Here is a 24,145-nt window from a genome sequence, read left to right as displayed (position 1 = left end):
CAACAGACCAGGGTGGGGACACCAAATTGCCACTCGTGTGGGTAAATACACGATCTCCAAGAGTCTGAAAACTTGCCATGTTTCAAAACTGTCCATGTTTTGGGCCTCATGTCCCTAATGCCTCCCTGCCCCACCCCCCCATACTCAGCTGTCCTTGAAGGCCTGTGTCACCTCCTCCAGGAAACCTTTCCTCAGTCAGAATCGGCTTCTTCCACCACCTGTACACCAGCGTATACCTCAAGGTTTTGGATTAATTCTATCTATCCAGAGTTCCCCACTCTCCCCAAATTGAAGCTCTGGGGATTCTGGGGCCCACCAGAGCACGCTGCAGTCAGGCTGTTCTCTAGGCAGTTTGCTTGTGAAAGTGAAAGGGTGTTTCTGAGGAGTGATTCAGAGGGAGAGGTGTGGGCTAGGGGGAAAGAGATTACAAACACCCCTGAGGACTTTTCTGGCCCAAACAGCTGCAGGAATTGGGGCTGTCCGCTGGGCGTCAAGAAGGCCCAGCCAGAAGATAGGCTGCCCGAGGCCCCAAGATTTGGGGATAAGGCCTTTGACAACACAGGGCTTGTGGCCAAGGAGCAGTCAAAGGCGCTCAGGCCCCGATCTGGGGTGGAGCAGCTGCCCCGCCTTGCCCCCAGCTCAGCCAAGCCTTCCTTTTGTCTGTCAGCGGTGGTGGCGGCGGCAGCTGTGGTGCAACTCCCCAAGGTGGCTGATACAGGCCAGCTGCTGGCTCCGCCCTGCTTTCCCTGGATCTATGAGCCCATTATCCCCCTGTCTGGCCCGCCCCTATGCAGGCCCTATTCCTCAGGGTCACTCGGGTGGGTCTCGATCTACTCTAGGGCGGGCAAATCAATCCCATGGTTCTCTTGGGCTTGATGCAGCACTCGCTCAACTCGCCCTCCGCCCGGCACCCTTGACCTCTGGGCACTTCCAAGCGTAAGCATCAGTCCTCACCTGCAGGGACACGCTTGCCCGTGCCCCTGCCGCCCTTTCTCACCTAGCTACTTCTGCTATCCACACTCACATGGGGGAGGTGGCACCGAGATTTGCCCTGGCCTTTGGCATAGAGGGGACAGGTTCCTCAGCCTGGCCTGTCTCTCCTAGGGCTGAGGGGTGGAGGGAGTGAGGAAATAGAGACGAGGGACTTCCCTGGGACAGTGGGTATCAGGCTGCATATAAATGGGGGGGGTCTGAGTATTCTGCTGCTCCCCATCCCAGCCCGCACACCCCCAGCTGGTGGCAGTTGAGCAGAGCTCTTTGTGAACCAGTGAAAAGGGCCAGAAAGAACGCACAGACTGGAGGCCCTAGAAGTAACAAAACTGAAATATCAGTATCAGAATCAGTTCACTCTGAAGTAACATTTTCTGAAAGAAAACAATCCCAGAAGTGTGCAGATGCCCCACCTCAGACTCCTCCACCTGGGGTTTCCTTCCTAAACTCCTATTTCCCATGGTTAACGGATTTTAGCGGGGGTGGGGGGGGTGGGGGGGGGTGGCAAGCACATCTCTGAGACTGTCTTCTGCGCACCACCCAGAGGCTGTTGTTCTGAGGATCCCCAATCCCAACCCTCTTACACTCGCAGAATTCAGCGGAAATCCAGAGACTGTTTGTTTTTTTATTTTTTATTTTTTGACTAAATGTTTATTGAGCAGATCTCCTTACCAAGCCAAGAAGATGGGTCGATCTGGGGTGGCCTGGATAGAGGAAACTGCCAGATGAGAGACTGAGGTGCGCAGGGTGGGTGAGAGGTGGTGTCTCAGGGAATGAGGGAGAAAATGCGGCGACAAGGAAAGGGAATAAGGTGTGAGATAAGGTGGAGGGATGAGGAAATGAAAATCTGAAAAAGTAATGAGGGAAGATGTGAGAAAGCAATGTTAAGAGGGAGTGAAAGTTGGAATGTGGGGGTCTCTACAAGTGGAGGGAGTGGAGGACCCAAAGATGTCTGAAAGGGACAATGAGGGGAATCAGGGACACGAGGGATTGCTTGGGAATGCTGGGAGAAAACCCTCTGAGAGGTGGAGGGTAGGCAGTGATGAATGATTACGTGTATGTCTGAATTGTTCTGGGAAGGGCTAAGACGGAGAAGCGTTGGACCACGGTTCAGGGAGGAAGAGGCGTGCATCACACAGCACTGGAGACTCGGGGCTCCTGAGCTGGGGTGGAAGAAAACCTATGAGACAGCTGAAATCCTCCCAAGCCCAGAACCCAGGTTTAATCTCTTAATCTTCCTCATTAATCACTCACCCTCCTCCCACCCCCTCCAGGGATCCGGTTTCTCCCCAGCTCAGGTTCCAGAGGCTTCGCTGGGAAAAGTCCCCTCCCTTGGCCCCACAATCATCTGGATAAGTCCCTGGACGCCTGGGAGACCTTACTTGGGCTTTACTGTCAGCAGCCTCCTCCCATTACGTGTCTCTCCTTCCCTCTCCTCCCCCCAACTCACATCTGGGGATCGCCTGACTCCATTGTGCAACCCCATTACCTGAGCCCAGCTGCAGGGGGGAGAAGGTAGGCTGGAGAGATGGAAGTGGAGGAAGGCAAAGGCCCTTCAGGAGAGCCCCACACCCCACACAGACACTAGTAATTGAGAGCAGAGGAGATGACATAAAAGCTACATAGAGGATGCATGAGTGAAAGTAGTGGTGTCTGTTTGGTGACAGGCCTAGGATGTGAGCTAGGCAGTTTCTGCAGCCTCCTGGGACCCTCTTTAATTGCAGATTTAAGTGAAACCACCAGATCATTCAGAGGGCTGAGGCCTCTAGCTGAGTATCTCTCCCGGCCCTCCTCTGCCCCCACCGTTAATGACCAATTAACAAGGTTCTGAGGCATCTCAGCTTTCTGACTCTGTTCTCTGACCTAGCGGTGGCCCATTGAGCCAAATTGTTCAATCTGCCATAAGGGGACTATGTGAGGGGGTGCTTCTGGGGAATAGGATGGTCATTGGTGGGAGCCATTACCGAGATGACCCTGTGCTTCTCCACCTTTGTTGGGTGGGCCAGGTCAGTACCTCAGTATGAGGTTCCCAGACACCCATTATCAAAGTGTCTTCCTGTCCGTGTTAAGGAGTCTTTAGCCCAGGTGCCTTGGATCTCCCAAGCCCTGTTTGGGGAACCCCAACTGCGGGCTCCACTTGCCCCAGGGAATGTACAGGTGGACACAGAAGATCACAGCACAAATGCTGGGACGTGCAGAGGTCTAAGAGAAGGTGACAGAAGGGACAGTCCAGGAGAGACCACCGGTTCTTAATGGCACTGTTTGAAAAAACTAGAAGAAACCGTCACAGCGAGTTCAGAGTTCTGGAGTGGTGAGTTCCTCAGGAGTGGTGGGGCTTCTCTGTCTCTGGGCTGTGGGTTCCCTAGCTATTTGGGGTGTAATTAATGAACAAAGGCCTTACCTTGTTGGGCTTCCACTGGTGGAGCTGTGCTGTCCCAGAGCTGCTGTAATTAGTACAAAGGGGCGCTGTGGGGTGCTCACCCCAGTATAAGCACAGGACTAGATTAGTTGTGGGAGAGAAGAAAGACACACAGGACAAAGATAAAATAGGTATGAATATCCCAGGCCTCAGAGTTTGTCCCTGGGTTGGCAGAAGTTTCTGTCTCTGAATCCTGTTGGGTCCATGAAATCTGCCCTTCAAATCACTCTTCCTTAGGGCAATGGCCGGTGGCCCCTCCCACGAGTGTTCCTGCTTGGGTTTCTGGGCCTCCCCAGACTAGGGAACCCCTACTGTAACTACAGAAGCTCAGTAAGGAGACGAAGATCAACTGATAGACTGACAGAACAGTGTAACAGAAGGCCCTCCGTGGAGGTCGGTCTTCACTGGCAAAGACCCCTCCTGGGCAGTAGCCCTGGCTCCGGGTTTTGTGTCCTCTTTCCTGCGGTCCAGGTCTACCGCGCTTCTCTTTGTGTTTTAACATCCTTAGTACCTCTGAGCCGCTAGGACAGTCTTGGGTCCAGCGGGAGAACCCGCTGGAGTTCACTCTCACCTGCGCGTGCTTCCCCCAATGCAAACCCATTATACCCGTTGCAGTCGCTCCGCTGGACCGGTCCTTCCAAGTCTTGAGTCCTCCCAGCACCCCACGCCGCGCCAATAACTTCCAGTTGCCACCACCTCTTTAAAGAGTTTTCCGCAGGGGTGGGGAGGGGACGAGGGGACCGGATCAGGAGACTGAGGTCCTTCCTAGGTGGGATCGGGAATCCTAGCAGAGTCAGCTCTGATCCCCCTCCTTGGAATTTTGCACATCCTCAGCCATTGGGGGCAGGGAAAACAATTTTATTGCTGACGATTTTATGAGCCTGAGCGGCAGCTAAGCGGGAAGTGTGTGGCACACAGCATCTGGGGGCCGCCCAGGAAGGGTCCCGCTGAAATGAGCACTGGGCCCGCGCCCGGCTGCGCGGAACGACCCGGCGGCTGGGTCTGGTGGGTTGTTCCTCTGGCTCGTCTCCGCGCCTCCTTAGCCGGTAGAAATATCGCTGCAGGGACATCTACCAGCTCCAGACCCACCGCGGACCCGGGTTGGGAGGTGGGGGCGCAGGAGGAGGGGCACACGGGGCTCGAGCCCAGCGCGGGGGGCGGGTCCGAGGCGGGGGCCCAGATAGGGAGCAGCATGCCGGGGCCCAGGCAGCTGCGGAGACCAAGGCAGCGGGTGGCGGGACGCCACAGCCCAGCCAGCCATGAGCTCGGGACCCGAGCCCCGGACAGCCCGGACACCATTCAGCATCGCAGACATCCTAGGCCCACACATGGTTCCCCGAGGACCCCCTGCGTCGCAGCTTCCAGAGTGGAGCCCAGGTCCCACGCCGCCGCTGTGCGCGTTGGAGGAGCTGACGAGTAACGCTTTCCGCGGACTTGACCGGCATGCGCCGCAGCCCTCTGAAGGTAGAGCGCCGGCCAGGTCACGCACTGTGACTTGGCCTTCTCCCCATCCCTGTCCTCCAGGTTGTCGGTCTCCACCGTCGTTCACCCTGGCTGCCACCCTAATCCGCTCCCTGCCCTCAGCCCACGTGCCGAGACTTGCATCTCCCGCTCCTCGCTTCCCCTCCATTAGTTCCCAGGCTCCGCTGCCAGAGCTGCGGGGAAGGGCCGGCTATCGAGAACTGAGCGACCCGGTGGGCCGTTCGCTGTAGGCGGGGCAATCGTGACAGAAAGGCCGGAGAAAAGGAAACAAAAGGCCAGAGCAGGAGGCTGTAAACGAATGAGCTAGGGCTAGGGCCGCGCATAAAATGCTGGGAGGCAAGGCTCGAATCTCTCCGGATAAACACGCTCTTCCGCAAACCCCTCTCTTCTGGAGAAGGCGCAAGGAGCTTCAGGTCCTTGGAGCGGCAAGGACCCCGGGACTCCGGACTCTGTCCTTCCTTGCGCTTTGTACCCCCACTACCTCCCTCTTGGGCTTGTGGAGGGGGCGCCTGTGTCACTAAGAAAGAGTAAGCCGAGAGTGCCCGACGCGACCCACCAATCTAAAGAAGGGCCAGATCCGGGTCCTGTTATGGACCATGCAGGGTGGGCTGCCCCTACGTGGACCACGGTTGGCCCCCCACCTCTGGTGCCGGCCCCAACATGCAAGCCGGCCTAATAGAGGCCTCAAAGGCCCCGCCCCACACAGTCTGATCCCACACCAGGCCTCCTCTGGTCTGTCCCAGCCTCCTCCCACTCCTACCCCAAGATGCCCTCAGCCTGCTGCCTGCCTCCCGTACCCCAGTGGCGGGTTCCACTTTGTGTCCCACTCCCTCCTCGGCCTGACCCCTCGTGCAGTTTGGTAAGGGACCACTGTCTGGCTCCGGTCCCCTCACCCTCACCATGGCCTGACCCCACCCCCAGCTTTTCCTCCCAGGCCGAAGCCGGATTCACGAAATCGGGAGACTGACCCTGCCCTATCCCCCCCCCCCCGCCCCCGCAGGCCACGTGGCCCCAGGCGCTCTGGGCTCCGGCCAGGCTGGCCGCAGACGGCGAAAGTCACGCACAGCGTTCACCGCGCAGCAGGTGCTGGAGCTGGAGCGGCGCTTCGTCTTCCAGAAGTACCTGGCGCCATCCGAGCGAGACCGGCTGGCAGCGAGGCTCGGCCTGGCCAACGCGCAGGTCGTCACGTGGTTCCAGAACCGGCGCGCCAAGCTCAAGAGGGACGTGGAGGAGATGCGCGCGGACGTGGCCTCGCTGCGGGCGCTGTCCCGCGAAGCCCAGGGCGGTCTCGCGCTGCCCGACGGCGCCCCGGGCCTCGGCCCCACACCGCCTGACGCCCGGGTCCACCTGTCAGAAGAGGAGATACAGGTGGACAATTGACTGAAAAGCCGCCGTCTGGGCTTTGGAGCCCTGGACACCTCGCCTCCGCGCTCGGCGCGCAGACCGGGTAGCCGGGTGGAGGGAGGGTGCCGGCTCCGGCCTCTTCCGGCTCACAGTCCAGAAGCTCCCCTTTCCCAGTTGTTGAGAATAAAGTTCAGACTCCGTCGCACCACGCCTCAATCCCGCGCCGGGAGAATGAGAGCAAAATCTACTGATTATTGCGAAGATTCCGCGCTTGGCACTGTGCGGAGCGCTTTAAACGCGGTTTCCTTTAACCCTCATAGCAACCCTATAAGGTAGGTGATAAAATTATGACCTGTTTACAAAGAAAAAACTCCTACGTCAACATTTGGACCCAGGAATCCAGCCAACCTTCAGAGACTCGGGGCTAAGGGGACGGGGATAGAACTGTGGTAACTTCCGGCGACCCCTCCCCTGCTAGCCGCCTGGGTCGCAGGACTCCCCCGCGCCTCTGATCGGCTGCCGCGTCGGAGACCTTGCTCCTAACCTCTATACCGGCCCCAGCGTGAGGGCGTTGTACCTGACACTTTCCTCTTTCCTCACCCTGAGGTCATTTGTTGATGGGGTTCCGACCTTTCACCCCTCCCCTGCTGAAAGAACCCTACGCTGAGACACATAGTGATGCCCCTGGGAAAGAGAGCACACCTGTACTGCTGGTACCGCCGCCCCACAATTGGGTGGAAAATGTTCCCCCGGGACCCTGGCGGTGGCCGGAGAGTGGGATGGCCTGGCCCTGCCCCCGAAGGCGGAGCTTGGAGTAGCGGCTTTGGAGGATGGAGACCCCCAGCCTACCTTGGCTGGTGGCCATTTGACATTAATTTATTCCACTGGTGATTAATCATCCTGTAGTGCGATGGAGAGGTAAGAGGAGCGCTTGGTAGCTGCAGGCCCTCCCCCATGCCTGGTCTTCCCGGCGGATCTGCAGACTATACTTAGGCTTCTTTTCTGCTTCTCCCGGCTCTGTCAGTCCCTCCACCCTCCTCAGACCTTCCCATGTGTCTACCCAGGTGTTGCAGTCCCACTCTCAAGGATGCTCTGGGAATAATCCACCCAGGGTTCAAGGGGGCTCAGCTAGGTTCTCAGTTGCAGGTGGTCCCAGGAGAGGGTATTTCAGGGAGGGTGAACAGGGCTGGAAGGCAGAAGGGAACCTGACATTTTCAGACAACAGCTACCACTCATTGAACAGTTCCAAGTGCCTTGCATGGATTAGTCTTCACAATAACCACATGAAATAATGAGGCTTTAATTTCACTTTAAGGATAAGGAGACTGAATCACAGAAGCCCAAGAAACTTGGTCATGTCATGAAGCTTCTAAGTGGTGGGGCCAGGACTCACCAGCTTGTTTGTCTGTCTCAGTGGCTCATGCTTTTGGCCACTTACACTTTTGGCTCTGTCCTTATAACTGTGACTGGGCCTAACTGAAAGAGAAGGGTTTACAGAGAGAGGAGAGAGGAAGGGCCAACGGTAGGAATTCAGGCATCGTACTGTAGCCAGAGCATGGAGCATGATCCTTGGAGGATTTAGAGAAGAGGCATGACACCAATGTTTAGGGCCTGCTAATCTGGCTGCATGTACAGGGTGAACCAGAGACTGAGGGAGTAGTGTATTTCTGGCCACTGTAAAAGGTAAGAGCAGAGAGAATTCAGGACCAGACTCGGAGGGGGCGGAGGAGAGAGGCTGTCAGGAAAGAAGAATCAGTATGATTCCCCCAGTGACCAAAAATTACAGGAGTTAGTGATGTCCTTGCAAACCTGGGCAACTGGAAGAATAGCATCATGGACAGAAACAGACAATGACTAGTAGTGTAAAGCTAAGACTCCGTCAGCCATTACGTACAAAACATATTTGTACCTGTGTCGCCCTTCAATCCACATACACAACACACATACATACCTCCCCTGCTTCATGTTCAGGGCCTCTTGCTTATTCTTCATCCCCTTCTAAAGGCTGCCTCTCTGGAACCTTTAGATTAGGGTGACCAACTCATTCCTGTTTGCCCAGGGCTGTTCGTTTTAGCACTGAAAGGCCCACACCTCAGGATCCCTCAGTCCCAGGAAAACCAGGATAGTTTGTCACCCTGCATTCCAGCCCTGGAACTCAGACCTCAGGCTGCTGGGTCAGTACCCTACCAGTTAGCAGTGTGAGTGTGGGGGTCAGATATCGGGAGTCCTGTGCCTCTTGGAGAAGATTCAAGTCTAGGACAGGCTAAGAGGTACTGGGGAGGGGACATTTCTGAAAGGCTGGAAGAGCAAGGAGCCAGCTCAGCCTGAAAGCAAAGATACTACACAGTAATGGTGGGCAGTGATTCTCTGAGGGGCCAGGAGCCCTAGTGGAGTCTCCAAAGCAGAGAGGTCCCCCAGAACTAGAAGGCCAGATGGGCCAGCCTCTGAGGGAGTCACTGTAATATAATCACCCCTTAAACAAACTACTTCTCCCCAACCAGGCATGAGCAAAGAATTTCCAGGGCAAATAATTCTATACTTAGGGAGGGGCCAGTCAAGTTAATTGGCTCTGAGCCATAATCCCCTTCCACTTGAGGCTTCCTAAATTCTAGCCCAATGCTGCCACCTCTTGTAATCAAGCTTTGAATAAACAAAACTCAAACATATCCCATCAAAATGGTCTCTAGATGGGTGTCTCCTCGGCTAGGTCCCAGAGCAGTGCATTAGAATCACCTGGAGGTCTACTGAAACACAAGTTTCTGTCCCCCCCCCCCTCCCCCGCAGATTCCGATTTAGAAGGTCTAGGGTGGGAATTTGCATTTGTAACAAGTTCCCAGGTGACGCTGATGCTGCTGGTCCAGGTTCCACACTTTGAGAACCACAATCCCAGGAACTCTCTATTTTGTGACATAAGCAATTTACTCACACTACTGTCTTTCCACCACGAGAATCATGAATATGTAGGACAGATGCAGATAAAAACTGGTTTATTTAACAGCCACTATATACCAGGCACTTGGTAGGTATTTTCTCACACTTTCTCTTTCAGTCCTCACAACAGCCCTGTGAGGTAGGGATTGCCCCCATTTTACAGATGAGGGAACTGAGGCACAGATATTGAGAGACCTGCCCAAGGAGACCCAACTAGTAATGGTAGACTTCATCCTGCTATATAGCATTTAAGGGGCCTGCACCATAGACAACAAAAGGAATTTGGGAAAGCCCTATATAAAGGAGGTGTTTCAACACCTCCTATCTCCAGGTGTAAATGCTGCCTGTGAGCAAGTCCCATAAAGCAGCAGGAATCATCCTGATGAATGGTTCCTCTTGGGAGGGCATTCTGGGAGGCCTAAAGGTCCCCTACAGATCCACATTTAAATGAGCTGAGGGTTCCAGGCAGGGTTAGGTAGCAACTAGCCAGGGGCAGCTGCCAGGATCTCAGAAGAGAAAACAAAAGGAACTCATGATTCTTACACAGGAAGTAGAGAATTATAGCCCTCTCTGGGGGCAGTGACCTTTGGTGGAAAAACAGAAATGCACACAGGGAAAGGCTAGTTACAATGCCCAGTGCTGGACTAGAGAAAGAGCATGGCCAAGCTAGCAGCAGCCTGGGCGCCTGCTGAGGCCCCAGCACAGCAGAGCAGCAGTGAGAAGTGTGGGGCTCCAGGCAGGAACTGGTCAGGGAATTCCCAAATGCAAACCCTTGGTGGATCTTCTAGCAATTGGAGGAATGAACATCAGACCACTGGGCAAAGGTGAAGTCAGAATGTGCACAGAAATGGGGACAGGAAGCAGGGCATGAGGGGCTGGGGCTGGAGAAAACAGGGCAAGAACTGGGATCAGGAAGAGATGGGCATGCATCAGGGTGAAGTGGGGACTATTCTTCACCATGACCCCATTCCTAAGCACACAGGTCTGGCTGGTGAATGAGTCCCCCAGGGCCAAGAGCAGAACAAACCCCAAATGCCCCTTGCTGGATAGTCTGAAACCTGACCTTTTGTACAGTTCCCTTCTTGAGCCTTGGTGAGTTTTATTTTTCCTTACTGCCCCCCAGAGGACATTTATCTGCTTGAGAACCAAAGACAGGCTGTTTCAGTGGATGAGGGGCTCCTTTCTCTCATCAGAAGGTCTCCATGGCAAGAGGAATGATGGCCAGGGGTGTCTCTAGCTATGGTTTTAGAGTACAAGGTCTCAAAATATGCAGGGAACCACCACCACACAGTGTCCCTCTCCCTGTGGGATGCACACATGGCCTTGTCCTATGAGGGACAGGTCCTCCCTCATCTTGCCTGAGGTAGATGCCGGGGCCCCAGCCCCAGGATGTCGTAGCTCTTGGAGGGGTTCTGGAGACGGACAGGACAGGGGCTTCTACTAGGCGTCTGGGGGAGGGGCCGGTTGGAGGGGCTCAGGAGACATGGCGGATAATGCAAGGGTGGAGACAGAAGGCCAGGGGCCCTTGGAGCCCTGTTTTGAGGGCGACTGGGGGAGAGGAGGCCTGAGGCCCCTGGCTCAGTGTGGGGTAACGGCTGGGGGCACCTGCTTGGCAGAGGTGACGCATGGATTCTTCCCGGCTGATCCTGCTGAGAAGGGAATGGAGGGGCGCCTGGTACTCCTTTCCAGCAGCACAGCCCCTGCCCCATCACCCACGGAGGCAGAAGGCACTGCTGCTGGGTGCTGCAGGCCCAGCCAGTGCTTCCTCTGCCCCCTCAGCAGAGAGTGGGCCTGGTTCCCTTACCAGAGAGAGTCGCTGAAGACACGAGTGAAGCTCCCGGGCGGCGTCAGGCTGAGACCCGCCTCTCAGAGTCTCCTGGAACACAGCAGCTGCGTCCTCAAAGAGCTGCGGTCCCCGAGGGATTAGAAAGAGGAACGTTTAGGTATGGGGGGTTGTCAAGGAACTTAAAAGTGCCCCCTTTCTCAAACTGGCCCAGTTCCTAGTACCATGAACATTGTGACACGGTGGTATTCAGAGCTTACCTAGAAAACTTCAGTGTAGACCTGATACCCACCCCATCCCACCCAAATTCCTCCTCTGCTCCCAATTCCAGACCCATTACCTGCAGTCCCATCAAGGCCTTGCCCAGGCGGAAGAGGCCCCGGGGCCAACCGGGCCTCAGGGTAAGGGCCACCTGTGCGTCAGCCAGTGCCCATGCTGGCTGACCCAGCCGCTCATGGCAGAAAGAGCGATTTCCAAATAACCTGAGGAAGACAGAGCGACCACAAGTCCATTGCTCAGCAGGGTGCCTCGCCCTGACCTCCCAGCACAGCGGCCACGCCCCACTCACCGGTGGTCCCGGGGGTTGAGCTTCAAAGCCTGAGTGAACAGGCCCACAGCCTCGCGGTAGAAACCTTTTTGGGCAAAGCTGGTACCCAGCTCTGGGGAAGAGAGAGGGTGTGAAGATTCAGATTGCGCTACCCCAGGGAGGGTGTGGTGAGGAGAGAGAGAGAAAGAATCTCACTTGCTAGCTCCTGGCTCTGTTGTATGGCAGCTGCCAGCAGTCTCAGAGATGCCTAGGGACAGGAGAAAAGTCAAGCAGGACTCAAGGCCTCAGCCTCCCCAAACCTTTCTCCTTTGTTTAAACAGTTAACATTGCAATTAGCATCACCCAACTCATGGAATTCTCCTGGCAGCTCTGCGAGATGCTATCAGCTCTCCCTTCCTGCAGAGGAAACCACCCAGGATCAAGGTGACAATGATGCAGCTTGATCCCAGGTCTCTTAATCCTGGGACCAGAGAACTCCTGCTGGTCACTGCCCTCAACACTTAGACCATGGGACTTCCCAAAGACCTCTGCCACCCTTGCCACTGGCTCCAGCTGAGCTTCTTCTGCCCCTCCCTCACCTCTTCCTTAGGACTCTGCGTGGGGCTCTCTTCTCTTGGAGAGCTATCGTCCTGCTGGTCCATCTTCTCCTGGGGGCCCAGGCTCTTGCCTTGGGGCTCCTGGCTCAGTTCCTTCTCTCTGAGGGTACTGGGGGGCCAATCCCCAACCTTGCGCAAAGCCAGAGACACGAAAGTACTAGATAGATCCAGTGAGTCCTGTGAGCAGAAAGAAAAGGTAGGGAGTGGGTGGAATGAAGTATGTCCTGGAGTAGGGGGAGGAGGGCGTGGGCAGACCAAGAAGGGAAGGAGGGGGCCTCTCACCTCTTCCTCACCACAGCATCCGTGAGCTGGGTTCCCAGGGCTGGATGGGGGACTCCCATCCCCCTCTGGGGTGGCCTCGGCCTGGAGGGAAGGTGGACAGATACAGAGTTGGGATCGCTTTGAGCTGCCTGCCTTCTCAGCCTCCACCTTTCTGGCACTTGGGGCTTAGTATCTTCCTGTCAACACTCACCTTGAGCTCCCCACTGTCCTGCTCCAAGCGCTTCTGTCGCTTTCGGTCCTTTTGACGCTGCAATAATAATAATGACGATGTATTTTGAGCACTATATTTAAGTACACACACACAGACACACACAATTTGTCTCTTGAAACCAATTCTTCATGTGTGTAATATATATTTTATGTCGTACTAGGCTGAGTTTTGCATACGTTATCTCATTTAATCCTTGGAACTCTGTGAGGTAGGTATTGTTATCTTCATTTTACAGGTGAAAAGAGAAGACAAGAGAGTCACCAGGCAGATGTCTCACAGTAAGGAGGCAGATTCCAACCCAGGCAGTATCCTGTGACCCTACAACTGCTGCACCACGTGGCCTCTGGGAGACCCTCCAGTCTCTGAGCCCCTTGGGCGCCCCTGGCAAGAGGATCCACTCACTGCAGGCCACCCTGAGTCCTTTCCTGTTCTCGCAAAGCTTCCCTCTTTCGCTCCCCCAACACCCCTGAACTCCCACTCCTTCCGCCCTCCAGCTACCTTCTTCTTGAGTCGCTTCTTCTCTGCTTTCTGTTTCACGCGCTCCTCCTCAGCTACGAGCTCCTCAGCCAGGCGGTTGGCTTCCTGGAGGAGGAAAGGCAGGTGACAGGAAGAGAGAGAATGAGAGAGAAAACAATAGGGAGGCAAGCAGTATGGAAGGCTCTTGAAATGTCCAGATTAGGGGAGAATACAGATATGGGAATCTGGGGGCTGGAAGAACCTGGGGGACAGTCTCACCTCTTCAGTCAGCAGGAGCTTCTGGGGCATGGCCACGTGAAGCAGGCTGTCTGAGCTACTGGGGAAGGACGCCGAGGCCGAGGGTCTTGGAGGGCAGGGCTTAGACCCTTGGGGAGTGTACAGGAAGGACTTTGGGAAACTGCAGTAGGTGCCCAGTCCCTCAGCCCCCTTGTCCCTGTCACTCTGTCCAGTAGTTTCCCCCTCATCACAGAAATGGTCCAGGAGGTAATCTGTCAGGAGGAAGAAAGAGAAGGGAAAGGAAGAACATGAGAGAGAGGAACGTCCGAGGGCCAGCCCTCCCAGGGTCCAGCCTCGATCCCTGGGCCGGGCCCCTGCACTCCCCACCATGGTGCCACAGCTGCAGCCGCCCGCTGCTCCCATCCACATGGATCCGGTGCAGGCGCTGGGGATCACTCTCCACAAGTCTTCGAAGAAAATCCACTATGTCCTGGGAGGGGGAGGGAAGGGGAGGCTGGTGTTGGGGGGAGCTCGGGAAGACAGCAAGGGGCTTGGCTGGACCCCTCCACCGTGACAACCACAAATCAGCAACCCAGCCTGGAGAACGTTGCTGGCTGACCTCTCCCCCCCAGGCACCCCAGAACACACTGCTCCCAGCTTTCATAGTGTATCACCTCACTACTGGCCAGCCTTCCCAGGGGTTGAGTGTGGCATTCGGCCCGGCCTTCTCTACCACCCAGGATCCCCTCCCCTTGACCTGCCACTAGGTCAGCCACACTGAAGCCCCTGAAATGGAGCCTCCTTACCTGCTCTTCCAGCTATGTCCCCTGTTATATTCTTGAACATGAAAGCCTCATACAACCAACCCTGGAGCTACCTCACATTTATAGGAGTAGAGCAGTTCCTGGCTGGCCTCTCCCCTGTATTTCATCTGTTTCCCCCCCAAAGCAAGATCTCAACAATCATTCCCTTACTCAAAAGCTTCCAGTTATTCCCCCACTGCCAGGGCCACAGGCAGGATTGAATCTAGCTCCTCAGCCTGGGATTTGGAGCCTTCCAAAAAGCTCCCTGGCTGGCTTTTCCAATCTTCCCTTGCAATCCTCCCCTGCCGCCCTCCCTCTGCCAGCAGGCTCCTTCCAGCCTTGGGGTCTTCCCCTAGCAGTCCTTGAATCCCTCCTGCTGAGCTTTCTTCTCACCACATCTTGGCTCACCTCAAGGTCCAGTTCAAATTCCATTTCCTCTCAAAGACTTGCCAGACCCTTTCATCTCCAATTATGTCTACCCTCTCTCAACAAAGCTGTACTCACACAGTCTGTGGTATACAATTTAGAGCCTTACTAGCCATTGCTTTTTATTCGTCTCTTCATTGGTGAGGCAGCATGGACCTGGAAAGAGCACTGCGCTGGAGCAGAGCCGCTTGTGTCCTAGTTCTGCCTCAGCCACTGCCTGGCTGTTTGATTTTGGACAAGTCATTGAACATCTCTGGACCTCAGCTTCCTCATTCACAAAATGAGGCAAGACTCTTCAAGCCCTGGCCTGTACATTCTGTGATTCTAATGAGAATCGTTTCCTCAGTTAGTATACGCTAAGGAGGACAGAGATCGTCACATCCCCGTGTGGCATAATTAGGCCTAAACAGGGCAGACACCAACCAAGTGGTGGCCCACTGACTGAGAGGCTTAGAAGCCACATGAAACTCCAAAGTGCTGACAATGCATAGGCAGCACTTCAGATCACTCGAGGAACAGTCAACCTTCTAAACAATTTTAGATCCAGGGCTCCCCTCAGGAGACAGTCCTGACTCAACAGCATCTTTATTTACACTGCTGGGCACTTTCATCAAGTCTTATTCTCAAATTCAATTTCCTGGTGGGTTTATTTCAACTTCCTAACTAGAACTTAGACACAAATAATGCGTGCTCTAGATACACTTTGAGCAACATCCCCAGGAAGTGCCACTCAAATATATAATGTCTTTTCCTGTATCTTCAACTTCCTTCTTCCTCCTCAGCCCAGGCCAGCCATCAAAAAAAAAGGTCTTCTTTGACCTTCCACCTCTCACGCAAACAGTCTATGCTACTCTCTTAATTCACTACATGACCACACGTGACCTGGCCCCCCAGTACCTTCAGGAATCATGTCCTACCCTCTCGTTGCCCTCCTCCAGCTACTGTGGTCTCCTTTGAAGTTCCTACAACACACCAAGTGCACTGAAAAGCTATCTCAGAGCTTTTGTACTTGTTATTTCCTCTGCTCTTTCCCCAGGGAATGGCTCAATCCTTTGTCTCCTTCAAATCTCTGCTCCAACCTTCTTAGGGAGGCCTTCTCTGACCATTCCTTTTAAAACAAGAAATCGCTCAACTCCACTCAATGCTCCCTCTCCTCCTTCTTGCTTTATTTTTCTTTGCACTTCTCTTATTTGATATACTATATTCTTTATTTATTGACTGGCTGCCCCCACTAGATTCTTCTCATTTATTAAATAGAGGGATTTTTGTCAGTTTGATTTGTCTTCCCAGCCTATGACAGTGCTCGTTTTAGGTGCATAGTTGGTACTCAACGAGTGTGTAATGATGAGTAAAAGCAGAGATTGGTGAGGAGACTATTCTAATAGAGATGCAGTCGGGAGCTGTATCTGAATTCTGTGTGACACAGTGAGTTTGAACTTTGTCCTGTCAGTGATGGGAGTGGACCTGATCTGGGGAGTGAAACACTCAAATAAAATAGTCCTGAGGAAGTCTAAGGGTGGAATGTTTAGTTAGAAGGCCATTACAACTGTTCAAGCCCCAGAGAATGAGTTCTTGAACTAAGGCAGTGGCAGTGGGAGCAGGAATGGAAATGATGGGTTTGATTTAAGAGACATTTTAGAAATAGGTTTTAGTGACTAAATGTGTGAGGTAAAGGAAAGGGAGGACTATACAGAATGATTCTCAGGTTTCTGGTTTAAGCAACTAGATGGAAATTTGTGTTACTAACCAAAACTAAGATTAGAGAAAAAGCAACCAATTTGCAAAGATGATGAATGAACTCCTGGACTTGCGAGTGTGCGGTTTTAGAGCTGACGGAAGCAGCTGGAAGTATAGCTTCCCAATGTGCCCAAATCTGATCCTGTCCCTCCCTCAATAACCCTATCACCTACCTGAGCACATCCAAACTCCAGTGTCGGGCAAGGCCTTTCAAGTCACGTGCTGCCTTCTTTCCCACCTCATCTCTTATGGTTCCAGCCAAACCCTCCACTCAGGTCTCATTTCAATGAGGTTCTTTTAACTTTCCCTTGCCTTACTGTCTTTGCTCCACACTGCTCCCTCTGTTTATAATATCCCTCCCCAGAGAACTAGCCACACCCCAATCTTCAGCCCAGATACTCCCACTGTCCAACCCTGCCCACTTCAAGCATTTATCCCGCAGCGTGGTCCCGGATCCCCGCCCCGCCCCGCCCCCGTCCCTCCCCGCCTCCCGTGCGCTCCTGGAGGGCGGGCCCCAGGCAACGCCTCTCCCGGGCCCCAGAAGTCCAGCGCGGCGCCCCGCCCGCCACGGCCCAGTTCAACACAGCAGCTTGAGAAGAGGCGTGACAGGGCGGGGGCGAGAGTCCCTTTTACCTCTTCGCCGTAGTCCTCAGGACCAAATTCCTTGCAGAGTTTGGGGACAGCAGCGACCCCCAGCGGGCAGCCAGGCCGCAGAGGGCAGTCTACAGGAAAGGAAAGCCGCGGCGCGTTAGGGGGACTCGGGATGGATTGGCCCCAGCCCTCTGCTCACCGCGTGAAGTTCAAAATCTTGCTGAAAACCGATAGACCCAAGTGAGGCTGCCCCGACCCTCCTGGACCCCCTCCCGTCCTGTCACACCTGCTCACCTAGCTTGATCCGCCCCACCGTCTTGGGAATCGGCGCCATCTCCCGTCCACCGTGACCCGAAAGTGAAAGAGTCTGGTATTTGTTGCCGGCCAAAGGAGGAGTAGGGCGGGCTGGGCAGCCATTTTTGTTAGGGGCAGAAGCCTCCGACTACGGAGCGCGAGAGAGTCCAGGACGGTTCCGGAGGCTCCCGGGCAAGAGATGACGGCTGTTGGGGTGGGGCGGAGTCCCGGCTGCAGCGGGCGTTGGGCGGTGCGGGCAAGTGGGACTCATTAGGTTCGTTCCCGACGCGCCGCTCTATGGCCCAGGCATCTCGCTCGGGTGGCCTTCTGCCTCCGCTCGGTCCTGTGCCGCCGTTGCGGTCGCAAGCCGGGAGCGCCGGGGAGGAGCAGTGGGAGAGAGGGCGGACGGGCGCTCTCGGCTGGGATGTTCGTGCCCGGCCCGAGCTGCCGGTTGCCGGGAGCATCCCCTGCTCGAACCCACCGCCCGGCGGAGTTCCCGGAGGGCAGCCGTGGTGGGCGGCGCCGGCGGGCGCGGGAGAGCACCCCGAGGCTGCCGCTGCGGACTGGAGGCAGGAGTCCGCCGCGAGAGGCCCGATCCCCCCGGCGCTGCAGTGTCTCCGGGCCGTGTTGTTGCGGCTGCACCGCGAGCGGGAGCAGCTCCTCCAAGCCCGGGAATGCGCCCGCCATCTCCAGGCGGCCGTGCACCTCCTGAGGATACTGAGTCCCGGCGCGCCGTCCCCTGGCCCCCTGCCTCAGCTGTGTCGCGACCTGCTGCCGCAGCCTTCCCGAGGGGCCATCCTGAGAACCGGTCTTCGGGAGACTCCAGAGCCGCTACTCCTGGCGCGCGCGGTCGGACTAGCAGCCCAACGCCTGCATGCTGTCATCGAGATGCAGCTTCGCGCCCTGGGCCGGACGCCTGCCAGCCCCGGCCTGTCGTCCCAACTCGCCGACCTGTTGCTGGTGCTTCCGGCCTACCATCAGCTGCTGGGAACAGCCTTGAGCCACGTTCCAGGGGCGGCGCGTCCTTTCTCCCCAGCGCGTGTGCTATCCCTCCTGACCCGGGAGCGGGGTTGCCAAGTGGCAGGTCGGCTGCTTGAGGCGCTCAGGGGATCCGGCTTACGGGACCAGCTCAGCAGGCAGTGTTGTGAGGAGCAGGAGCTGCTGCCAGGACTCCTGGGCCTGATGAGGGGCATGGAGAATTCAGCCAGCAGTGGACTGGGGCTTGAAGGGACTGGAGCCCTGTGGAGCCAGTACTGGACCCTGCTGTGGGCCGCCTGTGCGCAGAGTCTGGACCTAAGTCTAGGACCCTGGAGGGACCCCAGGGCAGCGGCACAACAGCTGAATAAAGCACTGGATCAGGGTGAGTGGTGGACTTGGGTGGGCATTTGGGAAAGCTGGGGTCCCTTCCTTCTCCCTAATCACCTCACTCACCGGCCAGCCTGACTACAAAAGCAGGTCCTTTAGCATCAACTACCCCTTCCCCGCCTCCCCTTACCCTCACCCTGTGGTTCAGGCTGTAGCTTCAGAGCTTTCAAGGTAAAGTCTTGCTTCCTGCCCCAGTCTTGCTTGAGTCTCGGTGGATTCCTTCCCTCTTTCCCATCATTCAGGGAACCGTGATTGTGGAAAATCGAGGCCTTGTTTGCAGGCTCTAAGGTCATTTCTCCCACTAGGTTCATTTCTGCCTCAGCAGTGTGAGAAGGAGCTGGCTTCTTTGTGTCACAGCCTATTTCATCAGTCTCTTATCCGGAGCTGGGACCAAGGTGAGAAGGAAGGGGCACTGGGAGTGACAAGCCCCAGGTTGCCCCTTCCCCATTAAACCATACCCCCTCATCCTCAGGCTTCTGCCAGGCCTTGGGATCTGCTGGTGATCAGAGCAGCCTTTCTTCGTCCTCTCCTACCACTGAACTTCTGCAGCGGCTCTTCCCTCCTCTCTTGGATGCTCTTCGGGAGCCCAGGTCAGGGCTGCTCCTCTGTCAGCCTTCAGGTGAGGGAGTTGGGGAACAGAACAGTTGAGGATATCTCCTTTATTCCTCCACTCTCTTCTGAAGCCTGCCTCCTCCCAGACGTGCTCCATGATGTCTCAGATACTTGTCCCTCCCCTCCCCAGGTCCTGTACTCCTTGCTCTGGGGCTCTGCACCCTGCAGACAACCTTGCTCTGGTTTTGGGGCAAAGCTCAGCAGCATTTGGCATCGTGGGCCCCAGGTTCCTTCCTGCCTCTCATCCAGAAGGACTTACCTGTGAGTAGCTGGGGATGGGGAGGGGAGCAGCCTAGGCTAGGCTCAGACCTCATATCCTGTCTCTGCCAAAGCCTCTATTGCACAAGGCAGAAGCTCTGTCTAGCCTGGCAGCAGAGGAAAGCTTGGCCCTGGAAGTGGAACAGCAGCTGGGCCTGGAGATCCGGAAGCTGACAACACAGATCCAGGTGAGGAAAGTGGGGACCCTGACAATGGCCAGCTTTGGGGTTAGTGTGCTGGGTGGTGGAGGCAGAACATCTCAGTGACTTGGAATCTTTTTGGAGTCTGCTAAATTTATCTTGTTTGCTTTGCTTATTTTTTGTTGTTTTTATTATGGAATATTTCAAAGGTAGAGAAAAGAGTATAATGGACTCCATATTCCTACCATAGAGGCTTTAACAATGATCAACTTGTGGTCAATTTTGTTTCATCTATACATTCTACCCCCACCATACCAGGCTCTCATTTTATTATGTTAACAGCCACTGATGACCATTGCCTAGATCCTTGATTTCATTAGGGGGTGCAAAGTGGTGATATTCCAATTCTATCATTCCTTGTTTGTTTGTTATTTGGATTACTCCCATAAAGTGAAACTTGCCCTCCTTAATTATTTGGTTACTCTGAGTTATATTTGTAGAGAAAAAAGCAAGATAAATGATTCCTTTTATTTACAAATTTTGAATACAATGTTTCTCCTTTTTTAAACATATAATTTGTATCTTTGTTAAAGTAATACACTCCATTGTTTAAAAGTGAAGTAGAATATTACTTTAGAAGGCCTCTAATGAAAACATGGCACTTTAATTGCCCCCCACTCCTACCTCTGACTCCTGTTCCACTGTGATAATAACCTTCATCTACTCTTGGCTGTTTCTTCCAACATTTATTTTCTTCTAAATTTATGAAAAAATTACTATGCTTGTATTTTAATTTTCCACCATTTTGCACATTATCTGTTCTACTATGAAAGATTTCTCTCGTTTTCTCTTCCTGCCCAAATTTCTCCTCCTTGCCTTGAATAAGGGCATAGCTGTAGAGTTCAGTCCTTGTCCCTCTGCTCCTTTCTCTCTGCATTTCTGCTTACCCACAGTGCCTTGGTGCTGTGGACCGCCCCCTCCCGCCCCCCAGTTTAGACCTAATCCACCATGTGCATCTGCCTGTTGGGCATTTCCACCTCCATTTATTGCTGCTTCCTTCAACTCAGCGTGCCCCACAGCAGGCTCCTCGAGTAGGGTGGACAGTGGGGTCATGGGAGCTCTTAAGAGGGAAGATGGTAGCATGTGGTGACAGAAGCTCCATACAAGGCCTATGGCTCGAGCTGGTGCCTGGGCAGCCTCAGAGGAGTGCCAAGAGGTAGGCAGTTCGTATTCCTTGGGGGAGCAATGGGGAGATAGCCTGACCAAAGCAGAAGCTCCCTTTGTGTATAGTGTGTATGCATGTGTGCATACACCTGGGATGGCGCTGGGGGACTATGGAGGAGTAAGCAGAGTGGCATCAAGTTGTGGAGGGCACTGAACACCAGTCCACAGATTTGGAGCTTCATCTCATGAGTGATGGGGAACAACTGTAAGAGCAGAAGGGGAACAGGGAAGACGGTGATGGAGTTCGATCCAGATATAGTGGTTAGGATGGAAGGGAGGTGAGGAGAGCTAACATGAGAAGGGTCCAGCTCTTGGCAATTGCGAGACAGAGCAAAAGGAACAGGGACATTGTGTTCACTGTATGAGCCAAATACTGTGCAACGCTCTCTGAAGTCTCGCTCCTCTGCCTGACAATGGCACTGTCAGGTGTCTGCTCTGGGCACTCCACCATGCAGCACTGGGATGAACAAGAAGAAGCTGATGTTGTGAATTTTCTCCCCGGCTGGACTGTAGTGTCCCAGAGAGAAAGACTGTCTCATCGTGTGACCTGTGTTTCTTGGGTGTTGAGTGCAGAGGTTCCTCACCAATATCACTTGACAGGGGTGATTTCTTTGGCCTAAATAAGGAAGAAGGGGGTGCTGATTTTCAGGAGAAGAGAGGAAGAGTTTAGATTTAGATAGGTTGTTTTCAGGATATGTGCCAGGAACTACATGGGCTCCATAACCACCCCTATGTTTGGCCCCCCTCTCCTCAGGCTTGCTGGCCTCTAGTCACCTTTTCTTTATAGAGCTGCACCTTTTCTTTATATCCCATTCATTGGAGTTCTTCTCCAACATGAGCTGTAGAGATCCTCTCTTTTTTGCCATCCCCTCCTCCTCCAAAAACAAAACCTATCAAACCAAAGAAACCAAACCAGCACATGGGCTTATTCTTGCTTTACAGGCTCCACTGCTCTGGAGAAATGCAAGTGAGCTGGAAGAACACTCAGTGTAAGGACGTCCCAGAGGCTCCTGAATCTCAGTTATAGTCATTGCTCCTCATTTACACGCAGTTCCTGCCTTCCTTTCATAGGTGATAGCCAGAGATTATAGACTCCCCTTTGTTTCTTCAGCTTCTCCCTAGCATTTGCTTTTGAACTTTGGTCATGGTGAGGGTGTCTGTTTCCTATTAATGTTCTCATAGAAGAAAACCTGGAGGATTTCCATCCTCTGAACCAAGCTGGGGAGAGCAGGTAATCCTAGTACAACTGTCCATAATCTTTTCTGGGTCCAGACCTTTTGGAAAACCCAATAAAAGCTATGGCATCTCTCCTCAGAAAATGCCTGAGCTCATACAAGTACACATGTAATTCTGTTCTGGGATTTTATGGATGCCAGGTTAAACACCTCAGATTTAGAAGAACATCAGAACTTGACAAGTACCTAACAGATAAGCCCCTTTTATTTTGTCCCTATTCCAACAGCTCCTGCCTGAAGAGTCACTACGTCTCTTTTTTCAAGAATGTCATAAACAAGCTACACAGGGCTTTGAACTTCACATGCCACGGGGTCGGTACTGGCGGCATCGTCTCTGTCCTGGTAACTCCTCATTGCAGCACCCCCAGGGTCCCCAGGGGGTAAGAGTATTCCAACCCCTCCAAATCTGGATTCTGCTCGTCTCTCTCCATCCTTCTCGTCACCTCCTATGTCCCTCTCCCCCTCCGGAAATCATATTTTCTCCCCCCAAACACTCCATTAGGGGCTCACTAGATCTCTATAGCCTTATATCCTGTCCTTTCTCTTCTCTCACTCCAGAACTGCCCAGCATTCCTAGTGAGTATGCCGGGTTGGTGGTCCGCACTGTACTGGAGCCCGTATTGCAAGGATTGCAGGGGTTGCCACCTGAAGCCCAGGCCCCTGCCCTTGGCCAGGCGCTGACAGCCATGCTGGGTGCCTGGCTTGACCACATTCTCACCCACAGGATCCGGTTCAGGTGGGGAGGAAAGGAGGCAGGGGCAAGGGGATGAATGGAACTGGAAAAGGGAGGGGGAAAGGGGACAGAGCAGTTTGGAGAGACGCGGGTCAAGCGGCCACATTGTACCTCGGCCTCCAGCCTGCAGGGGGCACTGCAGCTCAGACAAGACTTTGGAGTGGTCCCAGAGTTGCTGGAAGAAGAGCGGTGGGGACTGACCCCTGAACTTCGCCAGAGTCTGCTCAGGCTCAGCATATTCCAGCGGCTGGATGGGGCCCTGCTGTGTCTATTGCAGCAGCCCTTGCCCAAAACTCAAGTCCACAGAAGGCCTCCCTGTTGCTGTGAGTCACTCCCCCTCCCCATCTCCAGATTCTCTTGACCCTCCCTCACTATTTTATGTGCCCCACTCCCCATACTCATCATTGAGCTGGTTTCAGCGACCCCCCGCAGCCACCTGCCTTCCATTCCTGCCTTACCAGGTGCCTGTAATGAAGTCCAGACCTTAGACTTGCCCAGCAGTAGCCTCAACAGCCTGGAGAGCTTGGAACCCCCTCTTCGGCCTGGAGCACCCCCAGCCCAGACAGCTCAGCTGCTAAGCATGCTGTGGGAAGGGGGACCTAGCCCCCAGGTTTACATGGTGGGAAATCAGCAGGCCTGGCTTGCCCTGAGGCAGCACCAGCGCCCCCACCCCCGTTGGCACTTGCCTTTTCTTTCCTGCCTGGGGACTAGTCCTGAATAGTAAGGAGGCTGATGAGGAGCCAGAAGGTCAGAGCCCTGCATTTCTGGCTGGAAAAGCCCAGGCATTTGGAACTACATGTTAAAGAAGCCTACAATTGGAAACAGGAAGAAAGCATACCTGAGAACCACAAACTACACAGAGCCTGGACTAGCAAGCTAAGAATCCAAGATCACTCCAGTACCAGGAATCCAAGTAAATGGCAAAACCACAGCCTGGAAGCTGGAGGTCAGCATTTCTGAAGGTTCAGGCCTAATTCCCCATCAGTGAAGCCATCTCAGGGCTAGACACTGGGAGGACGGCTATAGGGTTGGATCCCAGGGGAGAGGGAAAGAGAAAAAGCAATAGAAAGCAGCCTAGATGCCACTTCCTCTTAAATCCTCAGAGCCAGGCTAAACATAAAGTTAATTCATCAGGAACCAGAGGTGAAGTAGATCTTTCTATGGCTGCATCAGCCCCAAGGGCTGTACTACCCTGTACTCCCCTCCCCATTATTATTTCAGCCATTGAAGCATACTGAGCTGTAGGACCTTCACGATTAAGCTTTGGTTACTCAGAGTTCAACATGTTCAATCTTTAATTACCTGAGTGGGGTTTACCCCCTGGTAGGTACATAATCCCTGGTGGTGGTGGTGGTGCCCTCTCCTTGGAAGGGACCAGCACTTAATCGGGCACAGCAGGGTATTGAAGGGGAATGTATGCAGAAGACGGATGTTAACGAGCCAGGTGCA

At 54.3% G+C, this 24,145-nt stretch overlaps 3 protein-coding genes across 4 annotated transcripts; 2 read left to right on the top strand and 1 right to left on the bottom strand.

Annotated features, from left to right (window-relative positions):
* The first annotated feature begins 3,986 nt into the window (after positions 1-3,986).
* LBX2 (ladybird homeobox 2) lies at positions 3,987-6,429 on the top strand. Its single transcript, XM_019750272.2, has 2 exons — positions 3,987-4,873; positions 5,892-6,429. The coding sequence occupies exons 1-2, from the start codon at positions 4,669-4,671 to the stop codon at positions 6,269-6,271; spliced, it is 585 nt and encodes a 194-aa protein (XP_019605831.2). The 5' UTR covers positions 3,987-4,668; the 3' UTR covers positions 6,272-6,429.
* Positions 6,430-9,205: 2,776 nt separating this feature from the next.
* Positions 9,206-17,297, bottom strand: TTC31 (tetratricopeptide repeat domain 31). Of its 2 annotated transcripts, none has more exons than XM_019750323.2 (13): positions 17,130-17,297; positions 16,878-16,966; positions 13,666-13,768; positions 13,321-13,550; positions 13,084-13,167; positions 12,565-12,621; positions 12,375-12,455; positions 12,075-12,269; positions 11,692-11,743; positions 11,518-11,608; positions 11,290-11,431; positions 10,971-11,072; positions 9,206-10,812 (listed from the first exon to the last, which is right to left on the bottom strand). In XM_019750323.2, the coding sequence occupies exons 1-13, from the start codon at positions 17,167-17,169 to the stop codon at positions 10,516-10,518; spliced, it is 1,563 nt and encodes a 520-aa protein (XP_019605882.2). In that variant the 5' UTR covers positions 17,170-17,297; the 3' UTR covers positions 9,206-10,515. The 2 variants fall into 2 exon arrangements, with proteins under 2 accessions (XP_019605882.2, XP_019605881.2); XM_019750322.2 differs by having other exon boundaries at positions 9,206-10,815; positions 17,130-17,296.
* CCDC142 (coiled-coil domain containing 142) lies at positions 17,265-23,642 on the top strand. Its single transcript, XM_019750321.2, has 9 exons — positions 17,265-18,489; positions 18,800-18,889; positions 18,967-19,113; positions 19,237-19,367; positions 19,439-19,552; positions 22,191-22,305; positions 22,522-22,699; positions 22,820-23,019; positions 23,158-23,642. Exons 1-9 carry the CDS (start codon positions 17,427-17,429, stop codon positions 23,415-23,417), a joined length of 2,298 nt encoding a protein of 765 aa, XP_019605880.2. The 5' UTR covers positions 17,265-17,426; the 3' UTR covers positions 23,418-23,642.
* Positions 23,643-24,145: the final 503 nt, after the last annotated feature.

Source organism: Rhinolophus sinicus, linkage group LG05, assembly GCF_036562045.2.
Source record: "Rhinolophus sinicus isolate RSC01 linkage group LG05, ASM3656204v1, whole genome shotgun sequence".
In the NCBI taxonomy this organism is placed as follows: domain Eukaryota; kingdom Metazoa; phylum Chordata; class Mammalia; order Chiroptera; family Rhinolophidae; genus Rhinolophus; species Rhinolophus sinicus.
This window is presented reverse-complemented; position numbering and strand designations above follow the sequence as displayed.